Source organism: Mus pahari, chromosome 1 (assembly GCF_900095145.1).
Source record: "Mus pahari chromosome 1, PAHARI_EIJ_v1.1, whole genome shotgun sequence".
NCBI classification, from domain to species: Eukaryota; Metazoa; Chordata; class Mammalia; order Rodentia; family Muridae; genus Mus; species Mus pahari.
In genome coordinates, this window is record NC_034590.1 from 18903927 (window position 1) to 18925783 (window position 21857).

The following is a 21857-nucleotide window of genomic DNA, read 5'->3' on the forward strand; positions in this document are numbered from 1 at the left end:
GGGGGAGGGGGAGGGGGAGGGGGAGAGGGAGAGGGAGGGGGAGAGGGAGAGGAAGAGGGAGAGGGAGAGGGAGAGGCTTAAGAAAATGGGTGTCCACATTGTACCACACAGTGGATCAGAAGCCGACAGGCATTTGAGACCCTGGCCCCATTCTGCCCACTCTGATGATTTACCTGCAGCCCAACGCTGTCTGCCTGGCCCCCTTTGATGAGGTGGGAGATAAAGAGTCCACAGCCAAATTCCAGGCCTCCACGCACGCTGAGGCCGAGGCCTTCTGGGTGCAGACGGTCCAAGCGTACCTCCTTCAGTTTCCTGTTACAGTGACGGGAGCTTGGTGACAACCCAGCTCAGGCCCGAGGGCTGGCACTGCCTACCCTGGCTGGCCCCTCCCAGGCCTAGCCTCTGCTCTGGGGACTGGACGCACCTGGAGCGTCGGGGTGTCAGTTGGTCATACTCCACCTGGTGTCTCAGCGGGATCAGGGGTCGGATGGCATCAAACAGCGGCAGGCGGTTGGGTTCATTGATGACCAGCTTCAGGTCTCCCACGAGCACAGCCACATCCATGGTCCTTTGGAGACGTCAGAGGGTGGGTGGCTGTCTGAGGCATCAGCTGGCTATGGCTTTTGTCCCACCCCTGTACTTGTGGGCCTTAACAGAGTTTATAAACACACACCAGGTGATCCAAAGCAATTTGGATGACCAGGAAGTCACAGATGAAGTGGCTTGGGAGCAGCTGACTGTCTTGTTCTGTCCTAACCTCCCCGGGTAGCTACCCCATCATACTGGAAGCACCCTGAGGGCAGAGACCAGTCCTTGCTCACAGTGTACCCCTGAACCCCAGTCCAGAGCTAAGTTTGAGCTGTTCATGAACATACACTGAATCTGTGAGTCAGTAAAAACAACCTATTCATGTGTTCTCAGGAGCACACGCCGTCTTAGGGCATTACCCACTCTGGATTCCTGTGGCACAGATGGCCTGCCTGGGCTTGGTGACACAGACACACACACTTACTGGTGATACATCCGCAGCACATCGTAAAGATAGTCCTTCTCTGCGTCATTTTCAATTAGAAAGTCCACCTGAAAAATCCAAAGAGCAGAATCGCAGCTTCAGGTCCCTTGCACACCCGGCGTGCCCACGGCAGACCTGGGGAGGAGACGTCACTGTCTGGAATGCCCACAGCAGCTCCCCGGGCTAAGGATGGGAAGAGAGGAGGAAACCAGGCCCCAAACTATCTGCCCTGGCAGAGCCGTACATAACACCCCCAAAGAGCCCAGAAACATCTTCTCCCCAGGCAAGGTGACAGAGGCACACACAGGTTGAACACATATGTGCACACATGGACCCCCATTTAACCCTGACATACTCCCATGTGACTGCTGCCACACTCACAGCTGTGTCACCTGTGTCGGGAAGAAGGCTACAGTCTCACCTGATGGTGGCTGTAGTGGCGGATAAAGGCTTTGAGGAAGGATTTGGGCCACTCACTCAGATAACACATCCCACCCAACAGAAACACCCTATCGCCAAATCTCTCTGCGCTGCCTATACACTTGGCCCTGGCCTGGCCTGGCCTGGAATTCTGTCCATTTGTCAGCCTCCTGGCCACTCCTCCAACCCTAGTGTCCCCCCCAGGGGGAGGATTAGGTTACATCATTCCAGCTTTTGCTGACGTCAATAGCTACGACTCCGAGGTCATGTACAGGAGCTGTTTCATTAGCACCTCTGTCCCTGGGGAGATGGGGAGACGGGGAGATGCGGAGATGGAGACCAAGGAGTCCCAAATTCTGTACTTTGAGAAAGTTGAGGGAGACTCTCCAAGGGCTGCATCCCTGGTTTTTTCTTTCGCCCAAGACTAGGCAGCAAGGCAAGGCAGGGCTCATTATCTTCGTGGCCCCACTCTCTGCCCTTCACAGGAGAAGCTGTGATCTCCTGCCTGCCTGGAGCTTGGGACAAGACCATGCCTTCTCTACAGGTACCTCAAGGACTTTGAGAGACCCCAGAGAGTCTGTCTGTCCCCATGTAGAGAGTCTGTCTGTCCCCATGTAGAGAGTCTGTCTGTCCCCATGTAGAGAGGACCTTGAGACCCAGTTCTCAGGACTTTGGACCTGGGCAGGGAATGCAGATTCCCACTTTCAACTTGGAAGTCCTCGTCCCCCTATATCTATATGAGCATTTGACTGAGGACAGGGGGAACCCAGAAGGCTGTGCCCCAGGCGGAGCTCCAAGGGTCTGAAGAGTGTGTGACAGTGACTTTCGAAGCTCCCCCAGCTGTACCCTCTCTCCTTACAGTACGAAGCTCCCAGCAGCTAAGAGATGAGGAAGGGCATCCCAGATGGTACTAAATCACCTAGGAACAGCGCCAGAAAAATCTTCACATATAAAAGCATGCCTGTTGAGTGCTTCATAGCTTCTTGGTGCATGTAAAATCAAAGCCAAGGGGTGGAGATGTAGCTCGGTGTTAGAGAGCATAGCTGTCACTCAAGAGGCTCTAGAGGTGGCCGTCATCATTGGGGGAAAAAAAAACCTCCCACAAACCCCTTCTCCTGATTAGTTCAAGCCCTTGACCTGGGCTGCCACTCTTTATGGCTGTGTGCTTCTCCTTTTAGCTCCTTGTATGAGCCAGACTCCCCCCAGTCCCAGGCTTAAGCATATGTTGCTTCCCCCTTTACTTGCATGGCTGGCTTCTTTCCCACAGAGACCTTCTTTAATAACCAACCTACTCTGATCTCCAGGAAATATCCATTCTTCTGGGATATTACCGTAACTTAAGGTTTTGTAACTTTTTGGAATTGTCTTCATGAAGAAAAGGTGTAGGTCAACTCCGGTCTACGATCCTCATGACCGTAGATTTATGAGTTCTCTGCCTCTTGGTCTGGCCATACCCGACAGGAATAAGGGCTATGGGGTCAGAAGGGATGGCAAAATTCTTTCAATGCTCCCTGGAGCTCCTACGGTGACATTTGTTCAAAGCATCAGCCCTGTGTGACCCTTAGTCTCATACCATAATCAAGGAGTATGGCAGAGGTGACTCAAGGCCACAGCCACCAAGCAAAGCTGGGATCTGGACCCAGGTCTGATGCTAAGACCACTCTCTTGCTGCTGTGCCATGTCTAGTGGGGCTTTGGCCTTCCAGGACAAAGAGCACCCAAGTCCCCTTTAGAACGCAACATCCAACCCTCTACCGTAGAGGCATCTCTAATCCTCACCTCTCTCCTCTCCACTGATGTGTGTGTGTGTGTGTGTGTGTGTGTGTGTGTGTGTGTGTGTGTGTGTGTGTTATTAAGACAAGGTCTTACTATGTAGCCCTTGCTGACCAAAAACTTAATGTTTTGAGTTTGAGCTAGCCCCAAACTCAGAAATCTGCCTGCCTCTCTGTTTTCTGGGTGCTGGGATTAAAGGTGTGCGCCAGGACTTGCGAACAGCAGTGGCCTTGTGTCTGTCTTCTCCTTGCAGAAGAGCTGGTCTCAGACTCAGCCAAGGCAGCCTGTTCTGCCTCCCATGGGAACCCTGTCTTCCTTCGAGGTGAGGGCCGCGCCTCCTCCTCTAGGAGGTCCAGCCTAAAGTCCCCTCCCCAGTCCCCGGCCTATGGCTCATTCATTCTAACTCTGCTCACGGATCTACAAGCTTACCCTGCCAACAACCCCAGGAGATGGAATGTATTAACCCCATTTCACAGATGAGAAAATGGAGGCCAAGAGATGAGACAGATCTGAGACTCTAGCCTAAGCTTGCTGGCTCTAAAAACCCATCTATCACATGGTATTCACTTCCTGTGTATCCCTTTGGGTTCCTTAGTCCAATATGCATTTATTGAGCACCTATTGTATGCAAGATGCCAATCCTCTTTCTCTAACTACATTTAGTAAGTTTACCTTTTCCTAGGCTCCCACTTGCCACAGGAAGTAGAAACCCCCAAACATGTTCATGGTGCGCAGGAGCCGTTGGGAGTCTCCACCACACCACCACCCATGTCTCCCCCTAGTACTAATGGTCTCCCTCTGGTGCACAGAATGTACTGTGCTCTGAGCACCTCTTCCTCTCTGTGCTCAAGCCCTTTGCCTGTGACACTGAGGAGAATGTAGGTTTGACCTTGGTGGCCTTTCAGCCCCATCTCCTGGGGCTTGTCCACAGGGGCTGGCTTGATTAGATCTTGTACAATTCCATTTCATGGGCGAACCTCTCAGGAGAGGAAGAAAGGGGTGATGATCAATAAATAATGCATGCTGCACACTGCACATGGCACGCTCCTTGAGCTGCTGGTGGGATTAAACGGGCTACGGGTTGGTGTGGCTTCCAGCTGCAAGCCCTGTCTTTCCCTTTTTGTGCCCAGCCCAGCCTCCTCCCAGTCCCTGTTCTAGGGGCTTTGCAGGGCCTCCCCTGCCTTCTGGTTCACTGCTGCACTCAGCTGGTAGAAGTTACAAGCTGGAGACCAGCAACGTGAGGAGAGAGGGGTGTGTCCTTGGTCCCTTACGGCTACTTGCACCAGCACAAGATGCTCAGATATACCTGCCCTTCCTTACAAGTTCCTCCAGGATGGGCATGAGCTACCTGTCTCCTGCTGCAGCCCTGGCTGAGGTGGGCTTAGCCTTTCCAGGGATGGTGCCTGGACCCTGAAACTTCACCTCCAGTGTTGCCTCCTCATGGCCACACCCTCCATCAGTTCCTGTGCACTCTTTGTCTCCATCTCTGCCTTGGTTCCCTCAAGTTGGATTTTCTGTTTTTACTCTCTCGTATCCTCCACACCTGTGTGAGCCACAGAGCCTGGAACGTAAGCATGAAGGGCGGCCATCGAAGCCCTCCTGGGCTGTGTCTGCGCCTCTCCCTGCCTCAGTTTCCTGTGTGTAAAATAGCCACACTGTCCCTGTTTTTAAGGGGGGGAAGAAAAGGATTTCTGGTGGGGAATGGTGGTGCACACCATTAATCACAGCATTCAGGAGGCAGAGGCAGGCAGATCTCTGTGAATTCAAGCCAGCCTGGTCTACAGAGCGCGTTCTAGGACAGCCAGGGCTACACAGAGAAACCTTGTCTCGAAAACAAAACAAAACTGAATCAAACAAAAAAGGATTTCATCTTATTATGGATAATTGTTTTCATATCTAATTCAGTAAGTTAATACAATACTGAAATCTAGGAAGAGTTCAGTTCCCAGAAAAGCAGGCAGTCATATGTTAATTAAATAAAGCTAGGTAAGAGAAGATGAAAGTTTCATATTCTCTGCAGCTGCCAGCGATTTGCCCTCCAGAGGCAGGCGGGGTGAAGGCTGAGCTTTCCTTCCACACAGAAAACACATCAGCTTTATCTGACCCTTGATTTATTATCTTCTGTTCTAATTTCATTTATGATGCTGTGATGAAAACATCCCAGTGACCAAAAACAACTTAAGGGAAGAAAGGGTTAATTTGGTTCATGATCTCATCACTGGTGGGGAGTCAGGCTGGACTCAAAGAAGCTAGTTAAATTACACCCACAGTCAAGGGCAGAGAAAATACATGTATCCCTGATGCTGGCTTTCTTATGCTCATGTGGTGTCTTCGCTCTCTAATACTGTTTAGAAACCTCCTGCCCAGGGAATGGTTCCACCCACAGTGGGCAAGTCTTCCTACCTCAACTAACAACCAAGACAATGCCCCATAAACAAGCCCATAGGCAATCCCATCCACTCAATTCCTGGAGACTCTTCCCAGGTGATTTCAGGCTGAAGCAAGTTGACATTTAAAACAAAAGGGAACATCTTCCATCTTTAAAAAAAAAAAAAAAAATCAGCCAGGCAGTGGTGGCGCACGCCTTTAATCCCAGCACTTGGGAGTCAGAGGCAGGCGGATTTCTGAGTTCAAGGCCAGTCTGGTCTACAGAGTGAGTTCCAGGAAAGCCAGGGTTACTCAGAGAAACCCTGCCTCAAAAACAAAACAAAACAAAACAAAACAAAAACAAAAACCCCCCAAACTATGGAAATGTGGTTGACATGTGAAACACCGTTTACATTTAATGTATATAACTAGGAGAGTTTGGGGGTGATACTACCCCTGTGAGACCTTCATCACCAAGGTCATGGACATAGCCTTCATCTTGTCTGGAGTCTCATCTTAGTGGGGCCTGGTGGTGCAGGGCTATCGTCCCAGATACTAACAGGGCTGAGGCAGCAGTGCTGCAGATTTAAGTCCGATGTGGGCCAGGGAGAGTTCAAGGCCAACCTAGGCAACTTAGAGAGGTCCGGTCTCAAAGTAAAAAGTACGCACACCTCCTCGTGTGTGTCTACAGCCCTTAGAACCTAGGAGATAGAAGAAGGAGTAGAAAAGGTGAAGGTCTGTCCTTTGACAGGCAGCGAGTTCAAGGCCAGCTCAAAACAAAACTAAAGTGAAAGGGGGCTGAGTGTGGCTCAGCTGGGCGAGTGGGAGTGAGGTCTCAAGTGCCAGGCCTGGTCTTCCACTGCACCTCTGGCACCCCTCCGTGACCTGGTATCCTTTCTTGCTTTCCCCTCCAATCTGGGCCTCTGGTGATATCCTGGATCTTTCCCCCCATCTTTGCTCCTCTGGGTGACCACATCTGTCCAGGGCTTTATGCCCCATTTACCCCAAGAACTCCAGAACGCTCCCCTCTAGCCTCCCACAGTCCCCTCCATCAGCAGTAGCTACATATAGGGGGCCTCAAATTTCAGACATCCCGAAGGGACTCAAATTGGCTTTGTCTTTACCCCCCCCCCACACACCATTATCCATAGCCTAACAGCTCCACTCCCAGCCTCCATTAATAGGCCAGACACTCACATCCCAAATCCAGAGTAAAGTCCTCTTTCCACTCCGGGAGCCACGGGGCCAATCCCATTCAAACATAAACCATTCTCCCTTCGCTGAGTCCTCTAAACTCTGAAGAAAACCCCAAGTCTGCACCTCACCCACTTACCCCACCCACTGCTCCCCACTCTGCATTTCTTCCCAGAGCCTTGCCTGCCATTCTAATGCACTGCAGGCAGGCGCTTCCCTCTCTGCTCCCGCCATTGCTCCCTGTTCCTCACATGTCACCCGTCACCCACATGACACCTTCCTCTTTTTCTAGGTTCAAATGTCACCTCTTTAGAGAGGCCTTCCTGTCTACATAGCATACCACCTGCTGGTCTCTCTTCTCACAGGGTTACTGTTTCCCAGCACTCAGCCCAGCACCCCATCATAAGATACTGTTAGTTTCCTTGGTAACTGTCTTCCCCACCAGGCCATGCTCCTGATGATTGACAAGGCTTTGGTCTTGGTGCCAAAACTCTGCCTGGTATAGATAGAAGGCCAGAGAGTGCTTATTACACACACACACACACACACACACACACACACGCACTCATGAATGAACGAAGGAATGAACAAACGAATGAATGAGTGAATGAATGAATGAATGAATGAATAGCAAATCATAGAAGGGAGGGACTCCTCTGCTCTTACTCACCCCACCCCTCCCTGCTTGACTGGCCAGGGGCAGGGTACACCAGAGCTACTCATAACTGTGTGATTGCTGGAGAGGCAATAAATGTTTTCTGAGCAAATGAATAACCAGGTTTCTGCATGGCAGCTGGGAACAAAGAGGCTACTTTGAAAAGCTGATGTTCCACCAGTTCCAGGGAGAGACCTTCGTCCCTGATCATCCTGGCCTGGCCCTTTCCACCCCGAGGGTGTTCCCTCCATCTGGGAAAGAAAGTTAGTGTTTTAGGTGCTGTTGACTGCTTTTGGACCAGAACAGACCAAGAACTGGAAGAAACCTTTACAGTAACACATGCAGACATTCAATCCCACATGCGAATCCCTACCTGATCCTGTCACACACACACACACACACACACACACACACACACACACACACACACACACACACATCTTATTCAGTCTTCATGATAATGTTATTAAACAGTATGCTCAATTCACAAATTTGGGCCCTGAGTCACAGAGAGGTCACCCAGTATCAGCCATGACAACACTACCTCTAGCAACTAAAGATTTAGATTGTAAACTTCTGCTTAGGAGGGAATTTCCCCCCAAATACTCAGGAAGGGGGTCTGTGGAAAGCTGTACATCTCACATGGCTTGCCTGCCTCTCAACCCACTTTCCCTCTCCGTGCCCGGATGATCCTCAGCACGAGAGAGGAAGGCTGGTGGCTATGTCTGAGACAACAGGGCACAAAGTCCAGCCCGGGCCTTGCTCACTAGGATACCTGCCCTGCCTGTGACATGAGAACATTAATAGGTAATGACTCTGAGGAGGAGCCCAGACACGGAAATGCAGAGACCTGAGGCCCTCTAGAACTAGGAGAGGAAGAATAGAGGAGAATGTACAGTCAAGTCAGAGACATCAGGGACCCTGGGTGTGATCCTCTCACCCCCAGATAACGCCTAGGTAACTCCACTGCAAGAAATTGAAAGAGAAGCCAACTTTAAGTTACTCCCAGCCCGAGGCCAGGAAAGAGAAATTTAAGCTCAGACAGGAGACAGGAGCCTTTAAAGTGGGTTGACTGAAATCGACACTCAGCAAATGTTAACTGCAGCTGAGCTGTCTCCCCCCTCCCCACTCCCGCCCTGACACACACATCCCTGGGCTCAAGGCACATCACCGAACACAAGTGGTCCCCTTGACATTCAACAGCCCCCCCCCCCCCCCCGCTGAACTTTCTGCCACTTCCCACGGCTGGGAGTGGGGGTAGGAGCATCTCCGCCTTGTGCTTACGAAGCTTTCACCCCTGCGGCCCCCTACCAACCCGATCCCAATGCTCTGCGCCCAAGGCCTGCCTCCCATCCACACTGGGCAAGCCATGCGAGGGTGGGGACTGACACGAAATGGCTAAGTGCTCAGGACACGTTTAAATGAGTGATTGGCTGATCCCTGACGTTGGGCCAGAGCCTCTGTGGTTCCACAGTGCCTGGCTTCTGGACATCTCTGGGCCTCTGTGTGTAAGGGAGGAGAGGGGACACCCAGACAGAGCTTTAGGCACTCAGACCCCTCAGACTGAAAGGGTTCAGCTTGGTATCAAGCGGCAGGGTGTGTATACAGCTCCCTTCCTTGGGCAGGGCCTGTGATGAGCTGTTGACACTGGCTTTACCCCCATCTGGGGCCTGCTAGGAGGCCACTACTGGGTCCCCTGTCCTTCAGTGACCTTCTGTGGCCTCCACAGACCCCGTAATCTGGAAAACACGTTAGGAAATTTCTGATTGCAGTCAAAGTCTTGGAGGACTTTGAAGAACCAATGTGACCCCCCTCACTGTCTGTCCCCCTCAGTTCTGACCTTGTGTCGGAATTCTCGGGCCACCTTCCGGTCCATGACTGAGCCTGATGCAGTTGCTTTGCAGCTTGGTCCACTTCTTAGGGTGCCTGGGCGCGGTGCTCTGGCGGGTTAGCTGTCAGGACCGGACCTGTCTCCCTCAGAGCTAGGGGTGGGGCCTGGAAGAAGCAGGGGCGGGGCTGAGAGGAGAAAGGACAGCCCGAAGGCGGGGTTACCTGTCCTGCAGATCAGCCCCGCGGCCCTGGAAGAAAAGAAGCCCCGCTGTGTGGGTGTGCTAATGGGGGCTTGGTTAGTGAGTCTGGCGGTGTTTTCCAGAGTGGTCCCCACACACATTAAGACGGAGGAGACGCAGGGCAGCAGGGGTCTTCTTTTCCTTTCTGAAAGAGCATCTCATGTGGCCCAGGCAGACCTTGAAGTGAATACGGAGCAGGGGCAGGCACAGTTGTGACTTCAGAGACACAAGGCTCTTCTCTAGATCCCTCTGCCATTTGCCAGCAAGCAGCCTATTCTCATGGTGGCTAAATTATGGCCCAGATTAAGGTATAACTATAAGATGTATGCCTGGGGAAATAACTTGAGAATATGATCCGGATTCTCAGCTTGCGATCTAGTACCACTCTGGTGCTGTGGAAAACACTGTGCTCGGAAGCGACTTGGGGAAGAAAAGCTCTATTCCATTTTAGGCTTCCAGGTTCCGTTCCATTGCTGACAGAGGCAAAGGCGGGAACCCAAGCAGGAGCGTGAAGCGAGGACTGGAGGAATGCTTTCTGCTGGCTCAGTCTCTGGCTCTCCTTCTCCCAGGCTCACGCTTGACCAGCATGCTTATAAGGCTCAGGACCACCTGTAGAGGGGTGGGGCGGTCACCATTGGTTTTCTGTAAGTTGGGAGCCAGGCTATAGCCCAGCCTCTGTCCTTCATTGCCTCCTGCATCAATTAATTCTGAAGGCAGTCCCCACAGACAAGTCCACAGGCCAATCAGCCCTGGCCTTTGCTCTCAGCTGCCTCTGCGTCATGTCAAGTAGACAGTCAATACTAAGTAGGATTCTTTGTTATTAACTGAGTAAGTCAGAAACTGGACAGAAAAGCTCATGGGGCATTTAGTGGTCCAGAAAAGACCACATGGGATGCAATCCTCTTTCAATTTACATCTTTGATTCTCTTTTTTCTTCTCTTTTATGTGAGTACACCGTCACTCTCTTCAGACACCCCAGAAGAGGCCATCGGATCCCATTACAGATGGTTGTGAGCCACCATGGGGTTGCTGGGACTTGAACTCAGGACCTCTGGAAGAGCAGTCAGTGCTCTTAACTGCTGAGCCACCTCTCCGGCCCCTTTTCTTCTCTTTTTTTGAAGTTTATTTTTATTTTTTGCATATGGATGTTTGCTTGCATATATTTCCGTACACTGTGTGTATGTCTGGTGCTGTGAAGGCTGTAAAGATTCCTGGCATTGGAATTATAAACAGCTGTACGCAGTATGGATGCTGGGGACAGAACCCCGTGCTCTCTGCAAGAGCAACAAGTCCTTTTAACTACGGAGCCACTTCTCTAGCCACTTCTGAATTTCCCAAGAATGTCACGTGGCTGTTGGTTTCATATTTAGAACCCCGGGGGGGGGGATGTCCTTACCCAGGAGAGTGTAGCCCACAGCCACTCAACCCCTCTTTTCTGGCACCATAGCCATCCTTTAAAAACTACTTGCCACTTGATTTTTGGTGTGGCACTGGGTCTGAGTTTCTTTTCCACAAATGTCTCTACTCTGAGACCACCTTGTGTTCTGCAGGACGCTCTCCTTGACTCTCAGCCAGTGTCTTCGAGAGGCCAGCTTGCCCACCATATGTTTAGAACGGTAGGTGGCACAAAACAGACTCTCAACAAATCTGCTAAATGAATGCGTGCATCCCAAGTTCTAGCCCTACTCAGGGGCTTGTGAGGAACCCGTTCTTCCTGGAAGTACCTCTTGTTCATAAAACCAGTGTTGTCATCACTCTGGCTTTGATGGGAACAGCCAAGCACTTTGGTCCTTCACACAGTATTTCCCCGGAAGCCTGTGGACTAAGGCATGGCCTTGCCCATCCAAGCTCTAACTGAACAGAGGATGGGGACTTGGGGCCCAGATGAAGCCAGGGTGTGTTGTCGGGGGGGGGGGGGGGGGGGGGGGGGGGGGGGGGGGGGTGTGTGTGTGGAGGGGGTGGGGGGGTGGGGAGGGCAGCTATGGACACACAGACAACCTCTTCGAAGCTTAAGTCCAGTCTCTGACTGCTGAGTGGCTCTTCCCAGGCCTCAGAGTGGCCCTCTGTCAAAGGAAAGAGGCAAGCAGTGGACTATCTGCTCTCCAGTGAGAGGGGCTTCTAGGACCCAGGTGAGGGAACTGGAGTCTGCCCAGCTTGTCTCCTCGCTCCCCCAGAGGCCTTCCCTGGGGAAGGGCAGTTACAAAGGCATAGGAGGACAAAGACCGGTCTGTAGCCTGGCTCTCAACTTATGGTAATGAGCTGGGCGGGTCTGTCACCCTAGCCTGGGGAGGAGTCAAGAGCCTGAGAGGAGGGCCTAAGGAAGAGGGCAAGATCGCCCAGGATTGCATCTGCAAGTGGAGGTGTGATCCACCTAGGAGCAGAGCCCTGGGCCGGCTCTCCCGTTGCGATTGCCTGGCACCCTGATGGGAGCCCGAGCGCCCACCAGACGCTTGCTTCTTCTCTCTTGCTTTTGTCTATTTAGGGTTGAGTCCGCTGCAGAGGTGCAGCCCCAGGGTGAGAAGGGTTGTGAACCGGGGGAGTCTGGAGCTGGGGGAACGTTTAAGTGAACAGGTCTGGGCCGGGTTGTAGAGAACAGAAAGAAGGTGTGTGAGAAAGGGCAGAGACCTGTGAGAGGGGAGGAAGACATCTACACAGCCAGGCCTGGGACCCAGATAAGGTAGTTAAGAAGAGAAGATGGAGAACTGGAGAGAACTGAGGTCCACGGAGTGGAAGGAAGGAAGGAAGAAAGGAAGGGAGGGAGGGAGGAAGGGAGGGAGGGAGGAAGGAAGGAAGGAAGGAAGGAAGGAAGGAAGGAAGGAAGGAAGGAAGGAAGGAGACATTCTCTGGAAGGGTCTTGGGACCTGGAGAAAGAAAGGGCTTGAGAAAATGGGGGGGGGGGCTGGGATGAGTGTGGGCTGGGTGCCCAGAGGGAGAATACGGTGGGAGCCCCCAGCCCTACGTGGTGTGGAAATTATGGTCCCTCCCCAGCCTCAGCACTCACATGGAAAACCAATGCAGAGCTGCAACAGACGCCTGCTCCTGAGCCCAGGTAAGTCACTGTCTCACCCATGGTCCCTTCGGGTCCCATTGGGTCCCATCGGGTCCCATCGGGTCCCATTGTATTCTTGGCACATGTGACCCCAGGGGCTTAGTGTATCGGGAGGGTTGGGCTCTGGAATGAGTGGAAGCAAGGCTGCTCCTAACTCCTTATGCATGCCAAGTTCATTTCTCATCTAGCCACACCTACCAGGAGATGTCCCTTGCAGTGGAGGATGTCACAACAGTTATGGAAGGCCAGGTAAGAGATGCCTGGGGGTGGGGATGGGAGGGCGGGAGGGGCTGTCCCCAGGCAAGGGACTTCCTCTGGTCTGAAGATTTTCTCAGGGATCATGTGGCAAGGAGCGAACACTCTGGTGCGTGTCTGAGTGTGTAAACTCATGACATCCCTCTGTCCCCATTTTTCTAGTCTCTTGGGTCCCTAGTATTTCTTTTTAGGAGAGGCAGGCACCTCCCCTTGTAGGAGAGAGCCGAGTTCTCCCCAGCCCAGAGGAGAGCAGGCAGTGAGGGCTTTGGAGAGTGGAGTTCTCTTCTCAGTCTTATCTGTGAAGCTGGAAATCCTATCAAAGGCCCCTTTCTGTACCCTATGCAGTGCCACAGGAAGGCCACTCTGAGAGGCCGGGGAGATCTGGGTAAAGTGGTGGGTGGGGCCTGAGGAAGAGCACTGGAGATTGTCCTCTGACCTGCACACTCGCACATGTGCACACAGACACTATCGTACGTGCGTGCACACTCACACACACTCACACTCACACACACACATATTCTCAGATACGGACATACATGCTCAGACACATGCACATATGCACTCCCAAATACACACTCATACAGATACACTCACACATATACTCATACACACATACTTGCTCAGACACACAATGCATACTCACACACTCACACACACACTCACACATACATACATGTTCACACACACATACACACATACATGCTCAGACACATACATACACACTCACACACCCACACCCACACACATACATGCTCTCTCTCTCTCTCTCTCTCTCTCTCTCTCTCTCTCTCTCTCTCACACACACACACACACACACACACACACACACACAGTGACTCCTGACCATCCCCTGGGGCCCCCTGACTCCTGACCACCCTCCGGGGCCCACCCTTCCGGGATCCTCTGCTTTTGTGAGAGAGACTGAAAATCCGTTTTCTCCATTGCCTGAACTTTGTTGATCTCTAGATTGGATGACTCAGATTCGCTCTAATCCTGTCTTACATTCGTCTTCTTCCTTCTACAACCACAGACACTTTACACAGCAGCCGGCCTCTGGCAACGTCCTCTCAGGAGGCTTGACCCTCAGCTGTGTCCAGCCTGATACTCACTCAGCTCAGGGGAGTCCTTGTGTCAGGGAGTTAGGGGTGATCATTTATACTGTAAAAAATGTCCCTGCTATCTGCCCTTCAAAGCTAGGTGCAGAGCCCAGGATGGGTGGAGGCGAGCACGCTCCCCCCAATGGCCTGACGTTCCTCTCATCGCCCTGCTCTCCGGGCTTCAGGGTCAGGGTTCTACTCAGTTTGAGTGGAAAGGTGAAAGTTGAAAGGGCATTCTCTTCATGGTCAGGGAAGCTGACTTTCTGGGACCTATAAGGAGCAGGTAGCCCAACACACTGATGGAGCCAGACCTCCCGCTCTACCCTCAGGACTCTAGAAATCCCTGCATTTCCATGGAGATAAAGACTCTTACACCCGATATCTCATTCCCAGTGGGCTGATTGGTCCTTGCTGGTTTCCTGGTTAGACAGCCCTTGCTCTTTTCCAGTTTGAAGGTCCTGTGTTAATTGGGGTTCTAATTGCTGGGATAAGAGACTGTAACCAAAAGCAACTTGGGGAGGAAAGGGTTTATTTAATCTACAATTCTCAGGCCACAGCCCAGCACGGAGGAAAGGCAAGGCAAGAACTCATGCAGAAGCCATGGGGGTGCTGCGCCCGTCTGCTTTGGGCTTCCTCAGTCTGCTTTGTCATGCCATCTAAGAGTGTTTGCCCAGGGGTGGCTCTGTCCCCAGTGAGCTGGGCACTCCCACACCATTCATCAATCACAAATTCCCCCACAGGCTTGCCTACAGGCAAATCTTATGGGGGGCATTTCCTCAGTTGAGTCTTTCCTACATGACTCCGGCTTGTGTCAAGTTGACGTAAATCTAACCAACACAGGTCCTGAGCATCTAGACCAGGTGACACGGGCAGACATCGCCCATTACTCCATAGAGTTAAAAGGGCTGGCAGTGGCCTTCTTTTATGGTGACTGGAGGGGGACCAAGGCCCACATACTGTGGATGCTCTATCCAGAATGCTTGGTCTAAGAAAGTGGGGGCAGGACCCAGACTAGGAGCCAAGCTAACTTTTTCCTTTCCTTTCCTTTCCTTTCCTTTCCTTTCCTTTCCTTTCCTTTCCTTTCCTTTCCTTTCCTTTCCTTTCCTTTCCTTTCCTTTCCTTTCCTTTCCTTTCCTTTCCTTTCCTTTCCTTTCCTTTCCTTTCCTTTCCTTTCCTTTCCTTTCCTTTCCTTTCCTTTCCTTTCCTTTCCTTTCCTTTTTCCTTTCTTTTCCTTTCCCTTCCCCTCCCCTCCCCTCCCCTCCCCTCCCCTCTTGTGACAAGGTCTTACTATGTACTCACAGAGATCCCCCTGCCTCTGCAGAGCTCAGGTATTCTCCAGAGGACTAGAACTCTAACCAGGAGGTCGTGAACTAGGCTGAGGAAAAAAAAAGTACCCTTGTTATTTGAGACACCAAGTGAGATCCAGTATACTTTTGATTATTGCTACTATAACCACAAGTGTATTAGCAGGGCCAATCACCGAGGCAAGTCGGGGGCGTTTCTTAGCACCAGCAGACGTCATTGATGTTGCTACTCTTATACAGTCTTGTCGGTGAAGAGATTCGCCGACATGTCTTATTTTATGTGTTACTAAAGAAGTATAATTTTACCCAAGCACACATAAACAAAACATTTTCATGTTTACATTACAACTAGTTTCCTTTGTAGTCTTACATCTTATGTATTTATAAACACATTTTTCTGAGAAGGTGCCGCCACAGGCTTGCCTAGATTATTAAAGGGGTTCATGACGTAAGAACGATTACAAACCCTGGTTGTTCCTGAAGACTAATTATCTGGACAGCATTTAAGGACTTCTCTAAGCCCGGGGTGGTGGTGCACACCCAGCACTGCAACGCTTGGGAGTAGAGGCAGAAGGATCAGGAACTCAAGTCTGTGGCTAAATATCAATACAGTAAGACCAAGAATTTTCCAGAAAATGGTTTCGGCACTTTGCAGCTCTGAGACCACAGCGAGGTCTCAGGGGCCGTATCCGAGGTGGCATGATATGTACGTTTACAAAGGCTATGCTTAATCAGAAGCTGTCCAGGGACCATGGGAGGAGTGTGGCAAGTATCCCCTCTTCATGTTCCTTCCCATTCCCCATGGGGGACACCTGATTCCTGGGGCTAGGTAAGAATTTCTGGGGCGATCCCAGGAGCCAGGGGCCAAAGTGGGGCAAGAACACAGAAAACTGATGGGGATTCAGGGTGAGGCAAGAAGGAGATGGTTTGAGGATCTGGCAAGCAAGAAGTCAGGCTTCACATACCAAGGAGGAATGGCGAGCTTGGCTGGGCTCCAGCAACGGAGGCTTCTGGACCTGCCTTTTCTTGTGAGTCCTCTGCTGGGAGCCAGGATTCATCTTAGGCATGTTTAGATGTAGAGGACTAGGACGTGGAGCCCGATCTCCCAGTGCACAGAACTAATTGTTCTCTGTTCCTAAAAGGAGGATGAAGCCTTAGATGGGGTCATGCCTTCATGGGAAAGACGGCTCCACCGCGCCAAGTGTGCACCATCGTGTAAGTTGCGCCCTCTCTGTGGCTATGCGTAGGAGCGTCTGGCCTACAGAGAGCCTGCCAGGGTACCACTTGTGAGCCCCTTTCTGTGCCTGGAGTCTCTTCCTATCTTCCCTAGCTTGATCTGCATAGCCTCACTGTGTCCTTCTCACATCCTTGTGTCCCGGCTCCCGCTCACATTGTCTGATTCATGAGTTTGCTGCCTCACAAGGTGGCCGACTCCTCCCCCCACCTCATACTCTTTCTGGTCTTGCTTCCTACTTCCAGTGGGATGGTCCTTCAGTGTGCTAATTCCTGAGGTTAATTCTTTCTTCACTTTCCTTAGATCTAGGGCCTTCTCATCCCCTTCCTTCTGTCTGTGACCTAGTCATGTGTCCTATGTCTGTGCGGTCCCCCATCAGAGTCCCATGGCTGTGTCCTGTCTGTGACTCCCCTCACCACATTCTGTCTCTTCATTTGCTCACTCTCTCACCTGTGTTCTCACACCAATTCCGATTCAGACTTTGGTCTCTTCTCCTTGAACAGTGGATGCTTGAGTATCTCAGAACAGTCTCCATTTCCCTCCCACCCACCAAAGGCTTCATATTCTCAGTGTAGCTGTCTTGCTTGCTAGCCAGGAGCTAAACTTATAGAATGGAAGTCCCAGGTCAAGTGCCCTTAGGGCCACTTCACATATACTGAAGGCTGAAGCTCTAAGACCACACCCTGAATCCCCATCAGAAAAGGGACTGTGCTGTGACCCCATGAACCCCATGGGGCCCACGTCAGGCTGTCCGTCTAGGGCAAGGCCTTTTCTTCTTCTTCTTTTTCTTCTTTTTCTTCTTTTTCTTCTTTTTCTTCTTTTTCTTCTTTTTCTTCTTTTTCTTCTTCTTCTTCTTCTTCTTCTTCTTCTTCTTCTTCTTCTTCTTCTTCTTCTTCTTCTTCTTCTTCTTCTTCTTCTTCTTCTTCTTCTTCTTNAAGACAGGGTTTCTCTGTGTAGCCCTGGCTGTCCTGGAACTCACTCTGTAGACCAGGCTGGCCTCGAACTCAGAAACCTGCCTGCCTCTGCCTCCTGAGTGCTGGGATTAAAGGCATGCGCCGCCACGCCCGGGTCAGCCCTTTACTTCTTGACACCTTCTGGGAGGAGGCGTCTGTCTGTCTTGCCTCTGCTGGGCTGGTGCCATGGGAAATGTCTCTGTGTCTTTCTTGCAGACTTGTTCTCCTGCTTCAATGGGGGTGAGTGTGTGCACCCAGCTCTCTGTGACTGCAGACGCTTCAATGCCACTGGACCCCGTTGCCAGTTGGGTAGGTCTGGTCTCTCCAGTCCCAGGAGGTCCTGCGGGTGCAGAAAAGCTTTAGGGCCAAGACTACAGGGTTGGGCCTGCAAGATCTGGAACCCACCAGCCTCCAGCATGGTGCCCATACAAATCTAGGCTCATTTTGCCCTGTCTCAGTGTATAACGTCGGTCCTGAGCGGGACAGCATCTGCCGGACCTGGGGGCAGCACCACGTGGAAACGTTTGACGGCCTGTATTACTACTTTTCTGGAAAGGGCAGCTACATGCTGGTGGGACACCACGAACCTGAGGGCCAGAGCTTTTCCATCCAGGTGAGGCCTCCTCTCTCCTGTCCTGCTGGTCCATGCAGGCTCCATCAGGACCTGGAAACCTCCGGGGGCTGGAGCCTGGAACATCCCCTTTCCACTTTTCCCAGCTTCTGCTCAAGGACTATGTTCCAAGAAAGAGCCACTGTCTCTAAGCCCTTGCTCACTCAGTCTCCCTGGCTGCCTCTGGCTGCCCCTGACTGCCTCTGACTGCCCCTGACTGCCCCTAGCTGCCCCTAGCTGCCCCTTGCTGCCCCTGGCCATTTCTTCCATGGCACATACTGTGCTCTTTTTCTGAGTACGATGTTTCATAGTGGAGAGGCTCTTAGGACAACAGCACAGGCTGGTCTTTGCCCACAGTACCTTTGTTTTCATAGAGAAACCACAGCAAATGACATGAGTTATTATTTCAAGTGCAACTCAGAGAGCTGAGGTGGCAAAATGTCAAAGTCTAAAAGGCAGTGTCCTGGAAACCTGATGTGGTCTATTGTGAAGGACAGTGATGACAAGAGGTTTCACATAGGTGGTGACGTCTATTGAGATAGAAGGGGGAACTCATTGGAGCTAGCCAAGGCACATGGGGGTGGGGTGACAGAAGGCATTTGAGAAGGAGGAACGTTCATGTTAAAGAAAAGTATAGTGCCTCAGAGAGGATGATGGGAATCTTGGGTGACCTTTTGTACAGTTCCTTTCTGTGCGGACCTTCCTATGTCTCTTGACTTCCCAAGCCACAGGGGAGACACTCTATGGGTATCCATGTGTCTAACAAGGCGTGTCTCCTGGTGGGTTTCCTTTCCCACCCTGGACCTCTCTAGGCCATGTCTTTGGGTTTGCTCCCTGAACCTAGATGAGTGTCGGACACCTGAATGCCACGTGAGACTCTGACCAGCAGATGTGGTGGGCATTTCTGACAGATGGCGACTCGGTCAGTTGTGGGTTACAGTGGAGAGGATAGGGTTGGGGAAGAGGGGTCACCTCTTCCGGCTGGCTGTGATCCTCCTGCCTCAGGCATAGAGTGAAGGTCATGATGTCCTAGATGCCATGACCAGCTTCACCTCCTACTCTCTGGTCTCTCATTCCTTGGAGCAGTGTGCCATTTTCACCACAGACATGTTAAAATTACATGGTTGGATGAGATGCCATATGAGTGAGTTATGATATCAATGGAGTGAGTCACACCCTGCATCAGCAAAGGAGAGAATAAGCATGCGCGTGCGCGCACACACACACACACGTCCTCATTAATATGAAAACATAGAAGAATTTTTGGTTCGTTTGTTTGCATGTGGCATTTCTTTCTGTGAGTCATGGTCAGAAATACTTGATCTTGACCGCTAGAGGTGTGGTGGCATACACCCTGAATCCTAAAACAGAGGAGCTGCTAGACAGAGGCAGGTAGATCTCTGCGAGTTTGAGGCTAGCTTGCTCCATGTGGTGAGTTCCTGGCCAGCCAGGGCTACATTGTAAGACACCATTTGAACAAAAACAATGCCTGAGAAACATTAACTTAGCACAAAGGTGGCTTTCATGATTGCTTCTTCTAGTCTAGGAGGCTTCAGCCTGGTCTGCCATGTCTAAGGGTGGAGAGTGTTTCCACTCTTGGCAGGTGACATTTGAAAATCTTTTCTCTGAGCACTAGAAACCTGCTCCACCCTCTATGGCCCTTAAAGTCTGAGTTCTTGAATGGCAGAGAATATGCACATGTAACAAGCAGCATAGGAGGTGTGTGTGTGTGTGTGTGCGCGCGCGCGCGTGCACGCACGCATGCACAGGACAGGGCTAGTTTCTGCATCCCGTGAGTGTGTAGGATATAGAGTGTGTGTGCTGAAAGTGTCTGTGAGCATGTGTCTTGGTGTGTCTGGGCGTGCTTGGGTTCACACACCTGTGTGATGGAAGGTGTGTGCCCACCCGGTCCTTTGACTTGATGGAGCTTGGAGATGCCCCAGTGGTCTGGAAAAGGCTCTGGAATCCAACCCATTTGGATCTAGGCCAGAATCCCATCTTTGCTACTCCTAGTCTTGTGAGCGTGTGACCGTTGTCCCTTCTCTCTGTTCCTCAGACAATCATGAAATGCGGGCAGTCCTAGCTCTCGGAGAAAGGTCATGGAAGAAAAGTGTTCAGCACATGGGGCCACACGATCATCCCACATGGGTGGGCTCAAGCTCAGGGTGGCCTGTGACAGTTGCTGCAGATTTCCCTCTGAACACCTTGCTCTGTCCACCCCCAATCAGGTGCGCAATGACCCACAGTGTGGCTCTGCCCACTACACCTGCCCGAGGTCTGTCAGCCTCTTCCTCTCTGGGGAACGTGAGATCTGCCTGGCCAAGGAGGTCACCCATGGAGGTGTAAGGTAACTATGTCCTTCCCCTCCCCGGTGTGAGGTAGGGGGTATCCGTCCCTGTCAAGCTGAACAGGAATTGATAACTGGGGACAGACAGCGTTTTCTACCCTGGGGCAGAAACACAAACCTGGCCTGTGTGTCTAGCCAGTGGGCACTGGTGAGGGATGGATGTCTCCTGATTCTCTACAACTACCAGACCTAGTGGACTTCGTACTGTTTAGAAAAACAGTAAAACTTTCTAGAAAGTGGAGTTCCCCACTAGAAACCCGTTTCCTAAGCTCACACACAGTTTCTTTGAACAGAGACATCTTTATCTTTTTCTGAGGATGGAGGGTCACTTTGAATGACAGTTGTCATAGCGGGCAATCAGGGACTGCTAGGTGTTCAGACCTACAGCTGGCTGAACTTTGGTTTCTCCTACTGTCAGCTGGGCGGGACCCTGTGGCTGCAAAACAGAGGCAGGGCAGGCGTAGGAGGGCTCCTCTCTGCTCTCAGTCTCCTGTCCACCCCTCTCCTCTTCCTTTCCATTCATCCTGTTCACAGTAAAACGAAACCCCTCTTAGACGTTATCGGCTCTCTCCCGCCATCTGGGAGAAAGGAGCTGATGAATTAACTCTCAAGATTTATCCCTGCCAATGATATTAGGAATTCTGGAAACTCGGAGGAAGAGAACTTAAAGAACTCATGTCACTGGGTAGGGGGTGGCCGGCTGTCCTTGTGGTACAAAACAGGGCCCGTGGGAGTTGTGTGGGCACTCTGCAGCCCTGGGCTTTGCTCTCAGGGTCCAGCTGCCGCAAGTGGTGGGAGGTGTGCAGCTGCAGCAGCTGGCTGGTTACATCATCGCGCGGCATCCGTCAGCCTTCACGCTGGCCTGGGATGGTGTCTCAGCCATCTACATCAAGATGAGCCCCGAGTTTCTGGGCTGGACCCATGGGCTGTGTGGGAACAACAATGCCGACCCTCAGGACGACCTGCTGACCAGTTACGGTGAGTCTGATGGAAGGTGCCTTGTGGGATATTTTGCTGGGGATGAAGCCTGGGTCGGGATTGCTGTGTCCAGACCTCTGACATCATGGCCACGGTAGTGAAAACCCAATGGGAGACAAGGGCTCGCTTGCAAAACTCTGTCACATTAGGCATGTTCTCAGCCATGTTCTGGGCCTCAGTCTCCTCAATTGTGGAGTATTCGTGATGAGAATTTCAACTGGGGTTGTGTGCAGATCCACTGCACACTTCGCTAGGTGGGTTTGACCCCACACCGTTTCCATAGGAAGTGGGGCGTCAGAGGGGAAGAGAAAGCCAGGAAGAGAAAGGGCCAGGCTGGAGCCGAAATCTCTGATTGACAGGTGGATGAGAGCTACAGGTGAAGCTCAGGGCACATCATGATGGCCCTGGCAGAAAGCTGGGCAGTGGCCCTTTGAGTACCTGCCATGTGCTGAGCGCTGAACACTTTACAGCTATAGTTCTTGGTAACCACCTCCTCCGGGCTTAGTTCTCTTTCCTGCAGGTGGAGAAACTGAGGCTAAGA

General features: G+C 51.7%; 2 protein-coding genes across 3 annotated transcripts in view; one reads left to right on the top strand and one right to left on the bottom strand.

The window, feature by feature from the left end:
- Positions 1-9376, bottom strand: part of Ush1c (USH1 protein network component harmonin) — a 43391-nt gene extending 34015 nt beyond the window's left edge. For both annotated transcript variants that reach the window (XM_021198598.2, XM_021198586.2), the window contains exons 1-4: positions 9261-9376; positions 1013-1080; positions 425-568; positions 174-312 (exon numbers count right to left, since the gene is read on the bottom strand). In XM_021198598.2, the coding sequence (XP_021054257.1) occupies positions 174-312; positions 425-568; positions 1013-1080; positions 9261-9296 (387 nt within the window). In that variant the 5' untranslated portion in view covers positions 9297-9376. The remainder of the gene's footprint in view (positions 1-173; positions 313-424; positions 569-1012; positions 1081-9260) is intronic.
- Positions 9377-11871: 2495 nt separating this feature from the next.
- Otog (otogelin) overlaps positions 11872-21857 on the top strand; it is a 72293-nt gene continuing 62307 nt past the window's right edge. Inside the window, exons 1-8 of the mRNA XM_021205247.1 lie at positions 11872-12003; positions 12478-12538; positions 12727-12787; positions 16337-16409; positions 17598-17690; positions 17840-17994; positions 20220-20338; positions 21111-21316. Of these exons, the coding sequence (XP_021060906.1) occupies positions 11913-12003; positions 12478-12538; positions 12727-12787; positions 16337-16409; positions 17598-17690; positions 17840-17994; positions 20220-20338; positions 21111-21316 (859 nt within the window). The 5' untranslated portion in view covers positions 11872-11912. The remainder of the gene's footprint in view (positions 12004-12477; positions 12539-12726; positions 12788-16336; positions 16410-17597; positions 17691-17839; positions 17995-20219; positions 20339-21110; positions 21317-21857) is intronic.